At 40.8% G+C, this 20,332-nt stretch overlaps 1 protein-coding gene across 2 annotated transcripts in view; it reads right to left on the bottom strand.

The window, feature by feature from the left end:
* Positions 1-1,374: 1,374 nt before the first annotated feature.
* Positions 1,375-20,332, bottom strand: part of Tsp (Thrombospondin) — a 30,428-nt gene continuing 11,470 nt past the window's right edge. Inside the window, exons 4-16 of one of the 2 annotated variants that reach the window (XM_064697714.1) lie at positions 19,835-19,901; positions 19,438-19,753; positions 19,242-19,371; positions 19,022-19,162; positions 15,878-16,069; positions 15,655-15,772; positions 7,461-7,582; positions 5,015-5,221; positions 4,838-4,953; positions 3,293-4,770; positions 3,095-3,234; positions 2,896-3,026; positions 1,375-1,529 (exon numbers count right to left, since the gene is read on the bottom strand). In XM_064697714.1, the coding sequence (XP_064553784.1) occupies positions 2,956-3,026; positions 3,095-3,234; positions 3,293-4,770; positions 4,838-4,953; positions 5,015-5,221; positions 7,461-7,582; positions 15,655-15,772; positions 15,878-16,069; positions 19,022-19,162; positions 19,242-19,371; positions 19,438-19,753; positions 19,835-19,901 (3,098 nt within the window). In that variant the 3' untranslated portion in view covers positions 1,375-1,529; positions 2,896-2,955. Of the gene's footprint in view, positions 1,530-2,895; positions 3,027-3,094; positions 3,235-3,292; positions 4,771-4,837; positions 4,954-5,014; positions 5,222-5,725; positions 6,213-7,460; positions 7,583-15,654; positions 15,773-15,877; positions 16,070-19,021; positions 19,163-19,241; positions 19,372-19,437; positions 19,754-19,834; positions 19,902-20,332 lie in introns of those variants that run through there. The other variant, XM_064697715.1, reaches the window with a different exon arrangement.

The raw sequence follows: 20,332 nt of genomic DNA, 5'->3' as shown, positions 1-20,332 counted from the left end.
ACGGATCGAGAGTATCAAATGTCAATATTTAATTAACGAAATATCATTCTTGAGTTTGACCAAAATGGAGATGATAACATAAAACTAGTTGCCAAATCCAAGTCGGGTTTTAAATCAAAATTTGTAGAGTTTAAGTATATCCTTCAGAAGTTGGACGTAATTCAGCCTATATAAAGCCATTCAAAATACTGATTAACTTTTCATTTTGTATTTTTTAGCCCATGGACAAGATAATCAGTATCGGTGGCACCTAGATGGCCTCTAGGTATGGATAAACAGTTATCAAAATGTCATTCTAAATGTTGACCAAAACGGGAAGTGATGTGTTCCCGAAATGAATATTTTGATTGTTCTGGCAATTTTAGGGGTTCCACGAATCCCAAGTAGTATGTCTTGCCAAAATCGGAGGTAATGTAACGTCAATATTTAAGTTTGCACAAACTAATTTTTTATTTTGTGTTTTTCAGCTAAATCTCCATGGACAACAATATATTCAGTACCGTTGTTACCTAGATGGCCTATATATTCTAGCTTGTTCCAAACCTTGGATATACATTTATAATATCGAATTCTACAGTTGTTGATAAATCTGGTGGTTCTGTCGATTTTAATCATCAATCAACAAATAATTGCTTTCGTCGGTACCTAGATGACCTATATATCCTTGGATATTCAATACCAAGGATATAGTCCTAGCGAACCTAAAGGACCGAGCTCTTGCAATATGTGCAAGAGCACGGTATAGAAATATGTACGTCTTTTACAGCTGCCCCCACCTACAGCCCCGCTCCTGGATGGTTCCTAGTTGACTACCATATCCTTGGTTATACCATGCCATCGATATAGTCCTTGGTAACCTAAAGGATCAAATCCTTGCAAAGTTTGCATTGAAATGGTCCAAAAATATGTATGCTTTTTGTTTTAGAAGCCCCTGTAAATGAGCAGCAGCTACTGCTGCTAATTAACAGTCAACCTTACAGCACTCGGTTTACATTACCTGTTGTTTAACATCACTCATTTTCAATGAGTTACATTTTTGCCCTTACGCGTATGCAACGAAAATTTTTCTTCGAAAATACTCGTCGACCTTCTGAGCATTTCTGTTCGCCTGGTGCTTGAGCGGAATTTTAGTAATATGTGGGACCCGGCCGCCAACAAGCGCGCCCCTTTTGGGTATGCAACAGAAATTTTTCGGCGGCTGAAAATTTTTGTCGACCTGCTGGTCATTTCTGTTCGCCTGGTATTTTAGCAGAATTTAAGAAAAACTCGGCCGCCAACGGACGCCCCTACGGGTATGCAACAGATTTTTAAATACCGTTGATTTTTGAAGTAGAAAAACAGGAATTTGTTTAAAAATATTAATTATTTATTTTTGTTAAAATTAACAAATTTGTTGTTTTTTACGTGTATTTTCGATTGTAACCTAAAATAACTATATCTGGCTTAATATATGTCCGATCCTGGAAGGAATAGCCTCGTTAGATTCGTAATAGTCCTTTGAATCGATCAGAATCCTTGAGTCCTTCAATCTGAAAAGATAAAAACAAATTTAAATTAAAAAATGCCAAAAGAGATGTAAGGGTGTTTTGAAGAAAGAAATAGCCATAACACGGCCATATCCTTGCAGATTTTCAAAGGACATGGTGCGTTAGGGTCGTAGGGACCAACTGCATTGAACTGCATTAAAACATTATGGGGTCATCTAAGAATCCTGGACTAGGTAATTTTTCAGTCGCGGGCCGCAAGGAAAATTGGCTGAAATCACAAAATTACGGTTAAATCGCCATATTTCCGAAACTACAAGGACGATCTTGATGTCCTTTAGTCAGATTGTAGTCCTGATCAATACAATTTTTTTGACACAGGACTCGTCAGGATATGACCGAGTTATAATCTATTTTCGGTTGACAAATTTTTCGTTAAAACTTTTTTGTCTGAAGGACTTTCGTCCTTTGGGTTGTATATTCGTAAATGGGAGGATGAGGACACTCTACTGTCCAAAGGACATCGCGATAGTCCTTCAAATGGCGAAGTTAGTCCCGAATTTTTCGATTTTTGGCAATTTTCTCAATTTTTAGTCAAATTTTTTGTCGAATCCTTGAAATCCTTGAATGCCAATCGGTAGTCCTGCTCCTCACGAGTTCAGAAAGGTATATCCTTCTGGTATCCTTAAGGATATGGCCGAGTTATGGCCATAAAAAAAATGTCCTTTTTAGAAAAGTGGCCATATATCGGAAAGCACAAGGTCGATTTTGATGTCCTTTGGCCAGTTTGTATTCCTAGTCAATACACGTTGTTTAACACAGGACTTCCAGGATCCGCAAGGATAAAGCTGAGATAGAGCCATTTTAATGTACAAAACAAATGCCCTTATATCTTGGCTGTTTGAAGGACCTTCTTCCTTTTTATTATATTTTCTGAATGGGCAAGACAAGGAAAGTCTGATGGCCAAAGGACATGCCGAAAGTCCTTAAAATGCTCCAGCTATGGCCAGTTTTGTAAAAGTATCCTTTTTAGAAAAATAGCCATAACTCGGCCATATCCTTCCGGATTTTTAAAGGACATGGTGCGTTAGGATGGTAAGGACTAACTGCATCAAACTGCATCAAAATATTAGGGGGTCACCTAAGAATCCTGGTCAATGCAAGTTGTTCGATATAGGACTCGTCAGGTTTGTCCAGGAGAGCGAAGCTGGAGAGTATGCATAGAATGTCTTATTGATTTTTGGGAAGGGATTTTGAATGCCCGCTTCTTGCGCATATACATATAAAGCAGTGTCCTTTTGAATTGCAATCTTGTAAAAAAATTTTTTGCGTGATATAAACAAAGACGTGTTTAGACAGACAACAAAGTCGGAGGTTAGTTGATATGCTTGAGAGTTAAGATGGTTGTTACCTTTTGCTGCTTTGAAAGCTAGGCCAGAAACCAGATATAACCACCGCGCCTGGGCTCTGCTTAGTTCTCCAGTTCCACCTTGAGCTTGAGATGTGTGGGCAGTTCGTTGTAGATGAGGGGCGGTACGCGTGCTGTGTAGAGAAAATGTTGATTAGCTTGTGTGTGAGGGCAAGGCAAGTGCCAAAGGGCCTCTACTCACTGTTGCATTTGTAAACCAGATCCGACCATATAATCATTTCTTGGGAAAAACAAAAAACGCCCAGCCGTCCGCCCTTGAGGGTGAGTGTGGCATCGTAAACATTGTGCGAGTCCAAAATCAAACGTTCGCCCTCATATATGCTAGAGAGAAATAAGATGCATTAGCTAAAACAAAAATACTGTATTTTGGCGAAATTACCGCAGTCTGATGAGCCCGATGGAAGGTCGATGCACCAGGGACCAGCGATATGAGGTCTTCTCCTTCCAGCCCGCATTCAATGGATCCTTCCACAGCAGCCTTGCCTGACCAGGCGTGTCGCCGGCATGCCACAAGCTGTTACGCAACATGGACCCGGGACCTGTGTTGCTGTCAATCAGCTTTATCTGGACGCCCGGCTCGGCGGAGGCGCGGAAGGGCGACGAGTGCCAATAGGTCTGGGTGCCCTTCTTCCACTGCACCACATAGAATTTGCGATTGCTCTGGTAGCTAAAGATGAAGCCCACATAGTCGTCGTCCGTATCGTCGTTGACATAGAAAGTGCCCTCAAAATCGACACCTCCGAACGAATCGCTACCAACCACCAGGCCCGGATCGGAATTGAGAGTTTGTATGATCTCCGAACCATTTGCATGCACCTCCCAGTTAGGATCCAGCTGAGCATCGCCCTCAGGATCCAATATAACCGAACGTATAGTGCGGAAATCGGTGCGTTGTATCATGGAATTGTTTGGACAGTTATCGATAATATTGGGCGTGCCGTCCTCGTCCTCGTCGTCCTCGCAGACATCGCCCTTGCCATTGTGATTAATGTCCAACTGTTGCGGGTTCTTGGCCAGTGGACAGTTGTCTCTGTAGTTGGGCACGCCATCGCCATCCATGTCATCGTCACAGGCATCGCCCTTGCCATCGTCATCCGTGTCCAGCTGATCCGAGTTGCTGACCATGGGGCAATTATCCTCGGAGTCCTGTATGCCGTCGTCATCGCCATCAATGTCGCTGTCGCAGGCATCGCCCACCAGATCCATGTCCCGATCCTCCTGCGTGGGATTTGGTATAGTGGGGCAATTGTCGCACACATCTCCCACACCATCGTTGTCCACATCGGATTGGTTCGGATTGCGCAGCGCAGGACAATTGTCATACTGATTAAGCACCGAATCGTTGTCCATATCCTCGTCGCACTCATTGCCCAGGCCATCCTCGTCGGTGTCCAGCTGCCGGCGATTCGAAATAAAGATACAATTGTCACAGGCATCGCCCACGCCATCATGATCCGAGTCCAGCTGATCGCTATTGTAGGCAAACGGACAGTTGTCCTTGCCGTTTAGCACCAGGTCGCTGTCTGCATCATCGTCGCAGCCATCGCCCATGCCATCCAGATCGGCATCCTCCTGACCAGAGTTCGGTAAATCTGGACAATTGTCGCGACGGCAGTGCGCCTCCGCACAGTTCAGCGACTCATCCGGCCAGCCATCCAAGTCGCGATCCCTGCCACAGACACGCCCATTGCCCGCCCAGCCGACGCTGCAGCGGCATTGATAATGATAATTATCCGTGGGCACGCATTCCGCATTTCTGGCGCAGATGCTGCCATCGGGACAGATATCAGCCGCAGATAGGCAGCTGAAGGTGCCATTGGCCACATAGCCATCCTGACACTGACATCTGTAGGAGCCCTAGAAAACATTTTCATCAGATTGTTAGCGAACGTGTGAATCTCGAATCTCTTAAGAGCGTACTTACAATACTATTATGACAGACAGCATGTTCCGGACATCTAAAGAAGCCCATTTTGCACTCGTCTATATCCAAGCAGGTTTGCTTTTGGAAGCCCACTGCCAAGTAGTCCGCCGAGTATCCTACAAGGAATACACTTTTAATTATGAAATATAAGAAAAAGAAACACTTCGGAATATTTACCATGTGCATGGATGCCATCGAAGCCGGGCGGACAGGGTCCACAGCGAAAGCCCGGATTGAGATTGCTGCAAATGGCCCTCTCATCGCAGGGCTGATAGATCGCACACTCGTCCACGTCGTGGCAGGTGGTGCCATTGATTTTGTGGCCACGTGGACAGGAGATGCACTGGAAGTAGGGCGGGAAGCCCAACTGAATGCACTCGACACCTGCCAAAAGAAATATAAATTCAAATAGTTATTAAATATTTCGAGTATTCTGTCTAGTGTGGCAAAAGTGAGGTTAAGTCGGGAGAAAGCAAGGTTATGTTTGCTGTAAGTAAAAGGAGTTATGCTTAAAAGGATAACGATTAGTTGGTTAGGATTAGAAGTGTGCATTATGTGAGCGCGTTTAAAATAAAAATGTTGCCCTAACCCAATGTTTTCCACAAAGTGAGGTTATGTGCTAAATTTGAGGTTAGCCTTAAACATAAACTAATCCTATAAAGCATGACCAGAAAATGATAGTGAATAAACATGAAGCGCAATGCAATTCAATAAAAATAAGATAAGATAGTCGAATGAAAGATGAATTTGATAGATAGATAGCTGAGATAAATGAGGAATTGAATTTTATTTACCGAAAATGTATCCAAAACGCAGACGCACTGTGCTATTTGAAGCTTTTAAAAACGGGGGTTTTTTTTTGGTTTTTCTCAAATAAAACAAATGTAATTTGATATGTTTTTGAAAAGTATATTCTGTATAATTTTATTCACATCTCATTTTAGGCATTACAGAGAGGGGAAAACAAATTTCGTAACACGCTTATAAACTCCACTTTCTGGTTGGTTTCTTTCTCGAAGTATTATTAGAGTATTTACTATTTGTTTTTCAAAAGTTGATTTAATTTAATTGTATTTTTATTATTATTTTTGTAAGTACTTTTGTGAATTATTGTTTAAGGGCGAAACGTTGCTAATACTTTGAATTATTTCGATTGCCATTCATAGAGCTTACAACTTATGACTATTTATAAGTGATTATTTATGTGCTCTCTCTCTCTCTCTCTCTCTCTCTCTCTCTGTGTCTAAGTTACTCGAATTTATAATTAAATTCTACTCTGATCTGATTCAGTTCGTTACAACCGAGTATTTGCGTGCTGTGTACTGGCTCTGCCTCTGATAGTGCTGCACATTATGTGTGGGCATTAGAATGTTGCCTAATAATGAGAATTGTTTATGCATTAATATCGATCGTATAATAAAATATCAGTTATTTGTGTCATTCTGTCTGCTAAGCAAATCCACCCCCACTGCCAGCAGATACTTTGTACTTTTGCCGAATTCAATTAGCCAACTTGACATATAAGGCACGACATTCCGACAAGCCTTTAAACACAACAAATATATGACTCAAGCTCTCCTGGCCTCCAACTTTGTGTCGGCAACTGCGTCTGCGCTCTAATTAGCGAGCTTGTTTCACACATTCACTGAAAATTGCTCCTGCTAACCTATAATTTAAAGGGGATTTCAATCAAAAGGGTTCAGCGCTTCTTTTGCGTTCTATAACATTTTTTCGAGCTGCGCATTAATAAATCAAACAGTCGTGTGAACTGTGCACGCTACACGCCAATTGGACGGGCGTATCAATTTATATAAAAAGAAAAATTAGCTGAATTGGCATATATATCAAATAAATATCAGGAATACCCCCATTAATTTGTATTAAAATCGGATTTTTATGTGGCCAACATTTGTTATCCTAAACGAACATAAAGAAAATCGTTCCATAATAACGAATTACATTCCTGTTCAGTCTCAAAATCCAGCTCCAAGTAGCAGGAATACCGCTATTATTTTTAATAAAATCGTCGTTTTTTATCTGACCCTAATTTGTATAATTGAAGGAATTATACTCGTTAAATATAATTCTTCAAAAGCCCAACTCAACTCTTTAACTTGTTAGATTTTAAATTTAGTTAGATATAAAATTGATATTTTACGAGGGAATAAGAATTACAGCTATATCATGAAATTGTAATTGAAACCACAAAAATAGATGAAGAAATTTAGCTACAGAAACATGGCTTATATATCTACTTTGACCTGATCTCTTTAAAAACCTAGCAAGCCCAAAGAGTTCAATCAAATTGCTGCTCTTCAACTTTTATTTAAATATTGCAAATTAAAGAAGCTGCTTTAAGATTGAAGATCTTGTGTGCTGTTGACTCATCCCCGGCCAAGTTTCTAAACTAGCTACCCAACACACACGGCCGGCTTTGGCCCAGGGCACGACAAACTCAAATTAGCCATAAAAGAGCTGAAAACAAAACGTGGCCCCAAATCTCCACTTGAGACTTAAACTAATCAAAGAGTCAAACAGACCGCAAAGAGGAAAACACAATCCAATACATAAACACACATTGTTGTTGTTGTTGTTGCTGTTGTTGTTATGTTTATTGACTTACCTGAGGGGCATGGCGTGTCCAGGCAAGGATTGCGTAGCGAACATGTGCGTCCATCACCTTCATAGCCAGCCGGACAGGAGTCACACTGGGCACCGTTCACCGTATCGTGACACTGAACGCCTCTGCAAGTATAGAGTATAGAGTATAGAGTATAGAGGGGCTGTGCTTTTGTTTGTGGCCACATATTGTTCATTATTATTAATACTGACAGCCAGGAACAAATATACAACAAAAGATTGTAGAAAACCAAAAACACCATACAAAGTCAAATTTATTAATGATGTGCGCTTCGCTTGGATACAAGGGAGGAGGGGTATACAACACACACACACACAATAGGCCGAGAGGGAGACGACAGAGAAAAGGTTACCAAATGGAACCCTCCTTGGACCCTACTCTTGGGCACAAAAGCACCGACAGCGCGCACATGTGTGTGTGTGTCTTGTGTCTTGTGCGGGACTCGGGACTGGGGACTCGAAGGTGTTCAGGCTTTCGGCTTTTGGGCTGTGCAACACGAGGAAGTTGTGAGACGAAAAGAAAACAAATTACAATTACATGAAAATGTTATTAAAAACCGTTGAGGCAAAATAAATAAAAGAAGGCACTGTGCCTGTGCATGTCTGCTGCCTCGTAGGATGATGTCCAAGTCCAAATGGCCCATGGCCAAAAAAGACAACAACAACAACAACAACGGCAAATAAACACAAAAAAGTGCAGTTACAAGCTGGATGGCATGTAAATTTCTCTTTATGTTTGGGCGAGCAGTGTGGGATTTGCTTATGGCTTCCATATAACATTTACATATCATGACACGGACATTAGTTATTATCCAGGTTACGCTTCGGCCCAGAGCTCCAACAGCTGCGTAACGCCGTTGCCCAGGTTTGAAACTCTCCCAGGACATAACTCATTCCAATCGCTGAACGCGCATTTCCCAGGAAGTCCATCACACGGCCAGACATCCAACTACTGTGCCCAACTGACCCACAAGCCATCCGTTGCCATATTTTATGGCAAAAATCTACACAGCGGTCAGTTGGAAAATAGAAGAAGCAGGAAAAAAATACGTACTCCACAATCATGTGGGCAGAGTCAATAGCTCAAGAGAGTTGAAGACAAAGCCAAAGCCCTGCCTCGTCAAATTCTGTTTGAAATGTAACGCAGAAGTAGGAAATCGTTTAAAAACAGCTAAGCGTACTCTGGTCGGCAGTGCCCGACGAGGAAATACCCTAAACAAACATTCAAGCTTCCTGCTTCCTCTTCGCTTTGAACCATTTTGTGTATGGAAAATGCATTCTTGACTAACTTCGGCGTTTAATGTCCGATCGTTATGGAATTTTTAGTTCTCAAACAATGGCGTACAAAGATTTACATACATCTAAGTGAGTTTTTCAAAAAATATTTGTAAATTGTTCATAAAACACTCTACACATCATGTTTGATGTATCTAGTTCTAATCATTTTCAGGTCTTGCTTAAAATATCATATTTGTTAAATCTATATTTATCGATATTGGAGAACATATTGATAAAATGATAAGCACGTGCTGCGTTTGTTATAGAGACATACATATTTTCTAATTTGAAGTCTCTAACTTTTGAAATTCCCGAAACATGTTCACACAGTCGGACACCCAGCCATCATGCTGATCAAGAACATATATATACTAAATGCGCTCGGAAATGCTTCCTTCTACCTGTTACATAAATTTGCACAGATAATGTTAAGAATTGCTTTTGTTGATACAAAGTCTAATCAAGAATTGCCATTTGTAATTAACCAGTAGAACTGCCCACTATATGAAAATGACAAGCCTTCAAGTACATGCTACGCCCTATATATGGCCGATAGCTATAGGAATTCCGGCTTGTCATAGCCCACGTCAAATGTTGTATGCCCCGAGCTGGTGGTAGAAGTTGTGTACAGCCTGGCTTGAATTGAGGCGCAAAAAGTATTCGAGTGTTGTTTTCTTTAGTGTGGCTGAGAGTTTGCGCTGTCAGTTTTGGTGGATTCATCAGCCGCAGCTGCTGGTGGGCAACAACACTTGTCGGGCGTGTGTGTGTGTGTGTGAGTGTGTGTGTGTGCGATCGTCAATATTTTGGTAAGAGCATTTGGCGGCGCACAACGGACAATTAGCAAAAAGTGTTAAGTACTTAAGTGGCAAGGGGTTCAAGCCATGTTCGCGTCCATGTCCAAGACAGACAGAGAGGCAGAGAGGGAGAGGGGGGGGGGGAATAGGGAGTAAGACACAGAAGAAAAATGTTGCGTAGGGGTTTTCGCCTTCTGGCGTTGTTCGCAGGCGTCCGGCACTTTGCGCTTTTCAGCTTTGTTTCAGTTCAGTCGACCATATTGCTTTGGATACCACCGCGAGAGTCGTTCATCGGCGTCGTTTGAGTGCTGGGAAAATAGCCAGTCAAGCGCATCGGGGAACGCATTAGCATTTCTGCCACTGCCCGCCCCACCGCTGCAAAGGCAGCCGCATCCATCGCATCCACTTTCCTCCAGTCACCGTCTACACACACAGTTAGCATGACGAACCAACTTGCCGTTTGCCTTCTTGTTGTTGTTGCTCGTTCTTTTTATTAACCACGCATTCATAATTCATAATTCCAATTTGCTGCCTGGATCCTACCTGGACTCAGCCAAAAGGCTGCCTGCTAGTTGTCCGGCCTTCTTCCTCTTCCTATTCCTCTTCATCTGCTGCTGCTGCTGCTGCCTCTGCTCAAGTCCAGTTCAAACACTTGCCAGGCACCACCCAAAAAGACACAAAACCTTTAGACACGGACGTGAACCCCGAACAGCGGACTCTGAGTAATGTGTGAACATGGATTTGAAGCAGGCAAAAAAAACTCTTAGGCTCTGGTCGCAGCGCGAAATGAGCTACAAAATGCCTAAAGCGAGGCATAGGCGTTAGGCTACTGCAAATATCATTCTTAAAACTATAAACAATTTGTAAAAATAAATTTAAATTTGTTATATTTTTAGTAGGTAGTTAAACAAAAAGAAAAGCCAATTTATTAAAGACGACAACACATCCGCACTTCAGGCTGAGATTTGAACCAACATTCTGGTTCAAAACAAATATTTATGCTTAAATTGAATACTAGTCAATTCTTAATCAGTTATAAAAAAATGTAAAAAAAATACAGAGAATTGATTCTTAAACAGATATTTTGAATAGGTTGCCAAGATAATCAATTTATAGTAAAAAAAAGTCCTAGTTGGAGAAAACTTTTCAGTTAAAATAGATATTCCGGATATCAATTATTATTATAAATAAGTTTGTATACAATTAGGAAAGAGAATATAAGTCTCAAGGCGATTGAGAGAGGATAAAACGCTAAATCTAGAAATTTATACTTCACAACAGTAGAAAATGTTTTAAAAAATATTTTGCATTGTTTTGTAATTAATGTCAACATTTTTGGCTAAATGTCAATTAAAGATAGTTAATAGATATTTGGAAAAACTACAATTGGAATACGAAGAAATCATAAGTCCAACTCATAATTTATTCAGTGATAAATCGCATTTAGTTAACACTTGCAATCTTATTTCGCAGCTCATTCGAATCTTTCGTCTACCATTTTTCATGCTGATGCTGATTGATATGGTAACCATTTGAAAAGCGTAATGAAACCATTTCTTAGCCAAATCACTTGGCCATGGTGCATATGTAGCTCGCAAAAGTTCGCAAAACTTATCTATTATTGGAAAAGCTGAGATCGCTGCCTGCTCGCTTTTATCCCACCCAAATTGCTTCTAATGGTAGCGCATGCCATGCAAATGCATACCACTTACTCCCAACAACAGGCAACACTTGGCTCTCCCTTAAAGGAGTTGCAGTTGTGAGATGCATCCACAACAACAACAACAATATCTGCCATGTGGCGCACGCTTCGGACAAACTACAACTAACTGCCATAAAGCGGCGTTTATTTTGCCACAGGCCACTTATCTGTGAGGTTGGCAGTAGGTTGGCTGCCGGCTCCGACTCCAGCTCGATCTCTGGGGCTGGCTCTCGACTTGGTCTTGACTTGGCTTGTTTTTGTTTTCATTGCGGCGGACGGGCAACGAACCAAGCGAGCAGCCACAGCCACAGCCAGAGCCAGTTGGCTATTAATTTGAATTCAAGCAGTCAAACGCTGCCTCAGTCCACGGCGACACAGTCAACAACAACAGCAACAACAACAACAACGACAGCAACAACAACAACAACGACAACGTCAACTTGGAATCAATGGCTCCACTTTTGCGGCACGGCTGTTGCTTTTTTGGTGCGTAGGCGAACTCGATTCGCGGCTGAGATATGCGTTCCACCGAACTTTGATGTTGCTGTGAACGCAAGCTAACCCAGCCCCATCTCTCCTCTCCCTCTCTATCTCCATCTCTCTCTCTCTTTCTCGCTCTGTCGCACCGCTTTTACCAGCCAATGTCGGGCTGTGTAAACGTTTTGTTTTGGACCCGGCCCCAAAGAATCTGTGGGAAAGTTGTTGCCATAATCAAATGGAATTCTGTTTTTGAATTGTTCACAACACATGTTGCAGCTGGAATCGGTATCGGATTGGGAATCGGAATCTCTATCTAAATCTCAATCTGCAGCTAAGCTAGGTAACATAATCTCCCTTGACTGCAGCTTGATTGCACTGCTGATTATTTCATCATACGCATAATTTAAATTGAACAACAGACTCACAGAAAATTGTGCGTTGAAAGGCAGTGAAACTTTTGAGGCTGCAGGCTAAACTATGATTGGGTTTTCAAATTAGGGTCTGCTCAATAAAATTTAGTAGATCAGTCGGTTTTTGGAAAAGGAAAGTGCGTTTTAAATTGCTAATTCTGAATGCACTGTTTTAATAATCCCTAAGCTAAGCCACATAATTGAGATAAAGAACTTTTATATTAAATATTATTTACAACTATTCGAGTATAGGGTAAATAGAGTAAATAATAAATAAAGAAGAATTAAGCTACCAACTTCCGAACACGGTTCCCCGAATGAGAAAAGAATGAAGTATAAGCATTTGACCAACATATTCAAGTAATTTTATCAATTAAATAATAAAATAACACTCTTTTTAAATGTGCTTGTATACAGAAGAAACAAGTTAGAATTTTGCACAATTATGCTCTTAAATGAATGCAAGTCTCAATTTAAATAAAGGTACAGACGACTAACATCTCTGGGATGAAAAGGAACTAGCCTTTTTATAATATAAGCTTGGCTTTTTGAATAACGAAAGAGAAGACTGAAAAAGTGTCATCCACAGGATCATAGCTAACAGGATACATTATACTTATTTAAACGCTAAAAGATTCATCGTGATACCACAGTAGACCCCATCACGATAGAGAAAACTCTTAGTTCTACCCCAAAGCACGGATGAAGTTTAAAATGCGTTTGGGTTTTTGCTTGGAAAGATTTGATAGATCTAATAGTTTAAAAAATTTGTAAGTATCAAAGGTTAGTTCCCTTTTTATCGCGTTATTCCCTCACATATAACTAGCACAAGACTAAAGAACGAAAATGGAACTTGGTCAGATCTTATCGATCAAAGAGGAAATAGGTTCCAAGAAAATAGGAATAATTTTGCATTGAGCCTAAGGGAATATGTAATTTTAAATTCATGTTTTTTTAAAAGTACTTAACATTTCGAGTATAATTTATATAAATATATATTTATATTTATAATATCACAAATAACTAAGTACTCGCTATTTGAGTTTATTCCTTATGGAACCTTTAATGCATTACCCAACAAATTAACAATGTAGAACAGCCCCAAAGATGAGCAACAATAAAAAGTTCATTAACAACTTAAACACAATGGGCCAAGAACTTATATAACGCCGTGATAGCTGCGGACAACAAAGGATCAACAGGTGTGCATGTCATTAGCGCAAGTTTTATGGCTTTTTAATAGAAATGATTTGAACATACGAAACTCTGATCAAAAGTCAGGCAAACAAAGCGCTGGCCATGTTTAACTCTGACGCCGGTACGAGAAACATTTCGTGGGTTCTAAATTAAAATCATGGTCAAGAGTTGTGGCCCATTGTATGTGTGTGTGTGCGTGTGTGCGTGTGTGTGTGTGTGTGTGTGTGTGTGCTTACCACACACATTGGCCACATTTCATCGATAATGAAAGATGACAGTAACGAGTCGGCGGCGTTGCCCGACAATGCTGACAACATTTAAAACAATTTTATGCAAATTAAAATACGGTCAGCCGAGGGCGCACCTTCCAACGACAGAGAGAGACAGATCCCTTCTGGCCTAGACACCTACAATAATACGGCAGAGATTGTGGACCGTCCGGGCCCGTTTCCAATAATTTAAACAAATTTATGGTCTTCGGCTGCTTCCTCGGCGCGCGTGGCCAAGGCGCTCACTTGTCGGTGGTTGCTACAGTTAGGGGTCTCACATTTCACGTCGAGCCCAGAGACCGAAATCACTTTAAGTGTTTTGACACAATGAAGTCAGTCAGTTCTCAGTTCTCAGTTCTCAGTTGTCGGAGCTCGAATGGGCTGCGCATATCTTCTGTGCGGGTTGCCTGCACAGCATTTAACTAATTTATGCGGCAGTTTCAAGTGCCATTTGTGGTCCAGACCTCACAGCTTACCATCTTCCACATTATTCCCTTTGTATTATTGCAAAGGTTTTGTTGCATTTTGTTTGAGAATTTCTACAAAATATTTCCCTGTTCCGTTATGGCATGTTATGCGTTTTGTTTAACATATTTATGACATGTCTATTCTCAATTTCGAACTTCTAGAATTTATGTTTTTATTAGTCCAATATTCAGTGACATTGCTGTGGGTCTTATGCATAATTAGTTGCTCGCGTCTGACACAAATGGGCCCAGTTATAAAGCCAAGACAGAACTCGATCTCCTTTCACCCGCGGCCCTTTCTTCCGGTACACAAACAAAACTCCATATGGGCTGTGGGTGGTTTAACGACTAGACTAGGTTCTGCCAAATGCAATATGTGTAGGCTACTTTTGATGCCTTTGAGGCTGTGCTGGGCTAGTTCCAGCTGCGCTCTAAAGTATCTACGATATCAGCAGGTGACTTTAGTGCATTTCCCTACTTGAAACCATATCGCACTCTTAAGCAGGTTTGGTGTGAGTAAAACCCTTTGCCTTAAAGACTTCTTCATATTCATATTAATTATATCTCTCTGTAATCTCAATGTTCAATTATATGCTGACAGGCAAGGTTTATAGCAATTCGAATATTCACTTGAGACTAACCTCTGAGACTTGTTCTACTAATTTTGAAAATGGGTCCATTATTTCTTGATTGATTTGCAAATCTTCATCTCTCTCTCTCTCCCTTTAGCTGGTTAGTTCTGTAGAGGAATCAACTAGATGTTGCGATTGTAAGTAATCCAGTTAATAATAGTAATAATTATTGTTTAAAGTATTCTTCATTTTATAAAGATCATGAATAAAAAACTTGGCTAGGCTAAGCTCTTTCATGTCACTATTAAAGCTGATTTTTAAAAAGCTGCAAAGCCGATTTATTCGTAAGGCAATAAACTTGAATGACTAAGTGCTAAGTGGAGTAGCCAGATTTAATCTTAAGCCGACAAGGGATTAGGCATTTTGCACATTTGGATTGGCATATCGAGCCTCCGAGATCTAAGCACTTATCACAAGGATAACCAACTGAATGGAAGCCAAGCATAACTAATGGCCTTAGGACTATAATAAAATAAGAGAATCTAGTTTTGCCAATGACAATCTCTATGCTCTTTTTCATTCACTAATCAGCATACTGATGCTCCTCCAATCGACATGGCTTGCAGAAATGAAATCTCAATGGGCACGACTTATCAATCATAGATAGAAAAGGCTTCAGCTGTCTAAAGTGGCAGGGAAGAGTCGCTTGACTGCATCATTAAGCCATAAAAAACATCAAATTGCCATTAAGGCCATATGCAAATAATTGCAGACTCAGTGAGAGAAACCCTTGAGCGACATTTTGCGTGAGGCAGCGGCGCCTTTCATGCGTCGGGCGTCCAACTGCATCAAGGCAACAGCATGACAAATACAATTAACATGGATGCACTGGCCACGCCCCTGACGCCATTAACGTTATGGTGTATATATATATGTATATAAAAAACATAAAAGCTACAAACAACAAAAAATAAGCTTGAAGTTAATTTTTTCGCACTAGGCACTTACAGAAAACAGGGCCTGTCCGCGCAGCTGACGCCGGGCTTGCAGACTTTGCCATCGCCAATGAAGCCAGCAGGACAACGGCCGCACCTGGGTCCCGAGGCGGTCTCGTGGCAATCAACGCCTGTGGGCAGCAAGATGAAGAGAATTGAGATGAAGTTTGAGTTGGGTTGTTGGGGATGTGCTGGGTGTGTTCGCAATGGATGTGAGTCATGGGTCACACACTTACCAGGATAACAAGGATTCGCAGTGCGGCAATTGGGCTCGAGGCGTATATGATTGTCTCCACTGGGCTCCTTGCAGCCCGCACAGTTCTCCAAGAGCATGCGCAAGTAGGCAATCTCCTGACGCTGGTGGGCGACATCTTCGCGCAGCAGCTTAACCAATGCCAGTAGATCGCTCAGCGATCGTGCGAGGGCGTCTGCAACAATGAGCACAAAACGCGCAGAAAACCATATAAAATAAGACTTTAAATAAAGCAACAATAATTCATGAGCCGCTGCGTACTCGCACCGGGTGTGTGTGTGTGCAGTGTGTGGGAAGCGTTCGGGCATCTGACAAGATTAAGGCCTAACCAATGCTAAAATCGCACTCATTTTGAGTGCACTCTGCCACCACACACACACACACTTGCCCCGTGAAACATGTGTGTGTGTGTTTGTGTTTCTGCCCGGCTTCCCTGATTGCAACCTAATCCGCTTTGTCGCTTGGACGGGTCTAAGCCCGGACCCAGCGACTGGGCCTCAATATCCAGCTGCTAATGCGGCGCGTTTTAGCGCAGTTTAATGCAATGCGACAACAGAGCTGAGCACCCAATTAGATCTAAGCGCATTCAGAGATGCTTCCATGGAGTCACAGTCACAGTGTTTATGAGTCACAGTCATAACCTCATCACAGTCACGCTTCTAAATGTTACGGAAATAATTTAAGTAACCTTTTTTTAGCTACCCTCCCGCATGATCCACTCTGCACGGCAAATCACAAACATATTTATAAACATATTTATAAATAATGCCTTTCTATGCGATTCTCACGATGATGCAAATTAATTAAGTTAAGTTCTAAATAAAATAATCGAAAATATATAAATATTTAAAAAAAAAAACAAAACTTAACCAAACTAAATCTAATTTCTAAAACTAAATCTAAATGTGTATATAAAGTAAATTAAGGTTAATTAAAATATCCTAGCGTATTAAACATCGGATTGAGTACACATTTCAAACTAAATATGTAACAATCAGCAATATCTCAATATCTAACGAATGCTTGCACAAATAAATACAAATAGTATTTAAATAATGTTAATTCAAATATATTTTATAACCTTTGGTTAAACCAACATGTGCAATAAATTATTTATAATAACATTAAGTTTTATATAATTCTTGCATTTTTATTTAGCAATATTTTGACTTATTTGTGTAGTTTATCGTTTTTAAATACTTCTGAATGATGGAATATTTTTTCTGCAGTAGGTATTAATAAAGTTATTTTTTAATTCTGAATCACAATGAATCACAATCACAGAAAAACAACCAAACTACCTCACAGACCTTTATATTATTTGTATTTTGATAATAAAAAAAAAACCCAATCTCTGAGTCACTTTTGATTTAAAACGCGTTCCCTCGAAATAATTATCAAATATTGCGACTTGAGCATGACAGTAATTCGAAGTCACAGTGACAGGCTGCTCACAATAAAATCTGCACTGTTATTTTTTCAGACTTCTATCTTATCCTCTTGGAAAAGCATCGTAATAAACTCCCAGCTCATCTCCAAATCTCATATGTTGTATGACGCCATGTTAGACACATGGCAACAACTAAACTAGTCCAATATTCCATCGGTTCCAACTGTCTGTAGATGATGCCGTCCGTCCGATTGCCTGGCTGTCTCTGTGCTTGAGTGAGTTTTGTCAACATTGAAAACGCCGCCACCGCCTCAACGCCCAAACGCATCCGTTCGGGCCATGAATGCAGGGGTAGGGTTCGGGGCTCGCTCGCTCGCTCGCTGGCTCGATCTGTGATCTTGTTTTGGTTACGTTTGGGTTTTGGTGTGCAACCTTCGTTTCTATAAGCCACGTCGGCGTCATTCATTACGTTTGCCTTTGCGATTTATATGCCGCCCAGTTGCCTGCCGCGTGTCTCTCTCTGTCTCTGTGTGGGTACAGAGCGTGCTACCAATTTGGCGTCTTGCGCTGAGCTAGATAAATAATAATTATGCTGGATCGACATCGACCAAACGGCACTCAGCACTAGTTTTGCACGGGCTTTGGATCGGCTTTGGCATATCTTTGGGTTCATTAGTGTTGTCTTTTCTGTGGGCGCTGCTTCTCGCTGGTTTCTCTGGCACTTAGCGGCGACTTATTGCCAGTTCCGAATGTGGGTACTTACATAAATAAGACTTATACACATATATATCTACTGTAATTAATTGGCTGCAGATTTGTAAGGCATTATCACATTAAGGCAGTTATTGCACTGGCTAAGCAAGAAACTGCGTTTTCAACTGGCAGCAAGGGCAAATAGAGAATAAAATTAATGAGCTTAACTGCATTGAGTTGATGAATATGTTCACACTGGGAAGTTAAGGCTTAAGGCTAGCCTAGTTTTTCAATTTACCAAACGTCTTATATCAATTAGAGTTTGTAGCAAAAGTTGAAATAATTATGAAATAAATAATCGGATTGATTTTAGCATGAATATATAAATATAATCATAATATTTCATCAATCAGAAACCAAGCTTTCTGTCCGCAATTCTGTAATTAAGAAATATGTTTTAATGCTGCCTTACTATGCGATTCTCATGAATTGAATTAAGCCCTATTGGGTTTCATACTTTTATAAATAAAAATTCATTGACACTGTAAATTAGTTTATGTCTTATGCTCTAACTCTACTTCTTTATCAATATCTATCTTTATCTATATTATTTTTATTGTATATATAGCAACATATTTTAAAGCAATTGAGAGCGGAACACGAGTTACTTCCTAGTATTTCATATTGTTTTAATTATATTCATAAAACCCTAGCGCTGACTTCTCCAACAGTTATTTAATTATCTTATTACCTTACAGAAGTTCTGTCTGACAAACTAGAAGCGTTTTCCATTCCAGCATAATTGAATTATTTACCTTGACTGACACCTAGACGCCAACTGTTTTAGGCTAATATTTTCATCAAGCACATCTATGCAAATATTATTTAAAGGCTACGCCTTATAGAACCCACCGTTCCACCCAAAAATGTCGTAGAATACCCACTGGAATCTTGTCAGAACGCGAAGCACGCCCCGAACGAGAAATGTCGTCGACTGTTTTACGATAAGTATGATTGATAGAAGGATGGCGAGCTGTTACCTACCTTCACAATCGCCATGCATGATGGGTATATCGCCACGCTCCACATCCGTAGGTATTTCCTGCTGACGCTGATCGACGCCATCCCGGGCCAGAGTTGGCTCATGGTACCAATTGCTGCGCACATCGCGTTTCTTGTTCTTCTCTGTAAGATTGGCAGAACAGAGAAAAGTGGGCTGTATGGAACGTCCTACTGGGCACAGACTGTCTGACCGATAACTTACCACGCTCGGAGATCTTGTTCCGCAGCATGCGTCGATTGCCCCGACGATGGAGACCCTTTTGACAATTGGCACGCTGCAGCGAGTGTTCCATGTCTGCATCAAAGTGCAGTGGATATTTGCGTTCCCTAAACTGTAAAAATATTAAATAAAAATTAGTCCACCCATCGGCACTGTAAGGGACTGATCCAACACTTACCAGCTTAATCACTGGATCATCCATTTGGGTATACAGCTTGGACAGGCTCATGTCAATCTCGTGGAAAGTGCTCGGCTTGCAGTCCACATGGAGTGTAATGCGATTCTTCGAGAACTGCAGGGCCAACGATCGTATGGTGCTCGTCTCATTTATGTTGGGTATCTCAAAGTTGCGTGACTCTGTCGCCCCATTGGCGCTTATGTCCAGCGTAACGCGCTGCTGCTTGCGGTCCAGGAAGAAGGACATCTTATGCTTCAGCATGGGAAAGTCGATCATGAACAGCGCCTCAATGGATATATGCAGCTTGCGTCGGGGTCTGTTTAACATGGGAATGTCGTTTAGATGTGCCACAACCGGCTTGAACATGTGCTCAACATTTCAAGGTTTGTTTATTTACCTTATGTGACGCGTAGAAATGACCACATCTCCTTTCCTGATAAACTGTTCCAGCTCAGCAGAGGCAACTGTGGGTGAAAAATAAATAAATAGAGTAGAGTTTAAGTAATAAAGGTTTTTTCCGAGGTCAAGTGTACATCATATTTGTAGGTCTTGTTGTACGTCAAAATAATTAAGGAATGGAATTCATTTTCTAACCACATTCATTATATAATTTTTTTTGTTTACTTGGGCAATCTCTACAGGAGAAATCTCTTCAGACTTTTATTTTTTTTTATAAATAAGGGCCAATACTCAGCTATATTTTTCTTTAACTTTTGGTATATTCTTGTGTATCTATTATTAATCTCATCCGGATCAATTCTCACACTTTGTAAATATGAGTTTGTGGAACTGCTAGCCTAGATAAACTTCCGTTTTGCTAGTGATAACACATATCGATTACAAGATCAACACAATATACAAACCCCAGAAGACTAAATCAAACAATGCCTCCCGA

The sequence above is a fragment of the Drosophila montana genome, unplaced genomic scaffold, assembly GCF_035044405.1.
Source record: "Drosophila montana isolate Dmon_TW-CO22-7 unplaced genomic scaffold, ASM3504440v1 contig_402_1, whole genome shotgun sequence".
Taxonomy (NCBI): Eukaryota; Metazoa; Arthropoda; class Insecta; order Diptera; family Drosophilidae; genus Drosophila; species Drosophila montana.
This window is presented reverse-complemented; position numbering and strand designations above follow the sequence as displayed.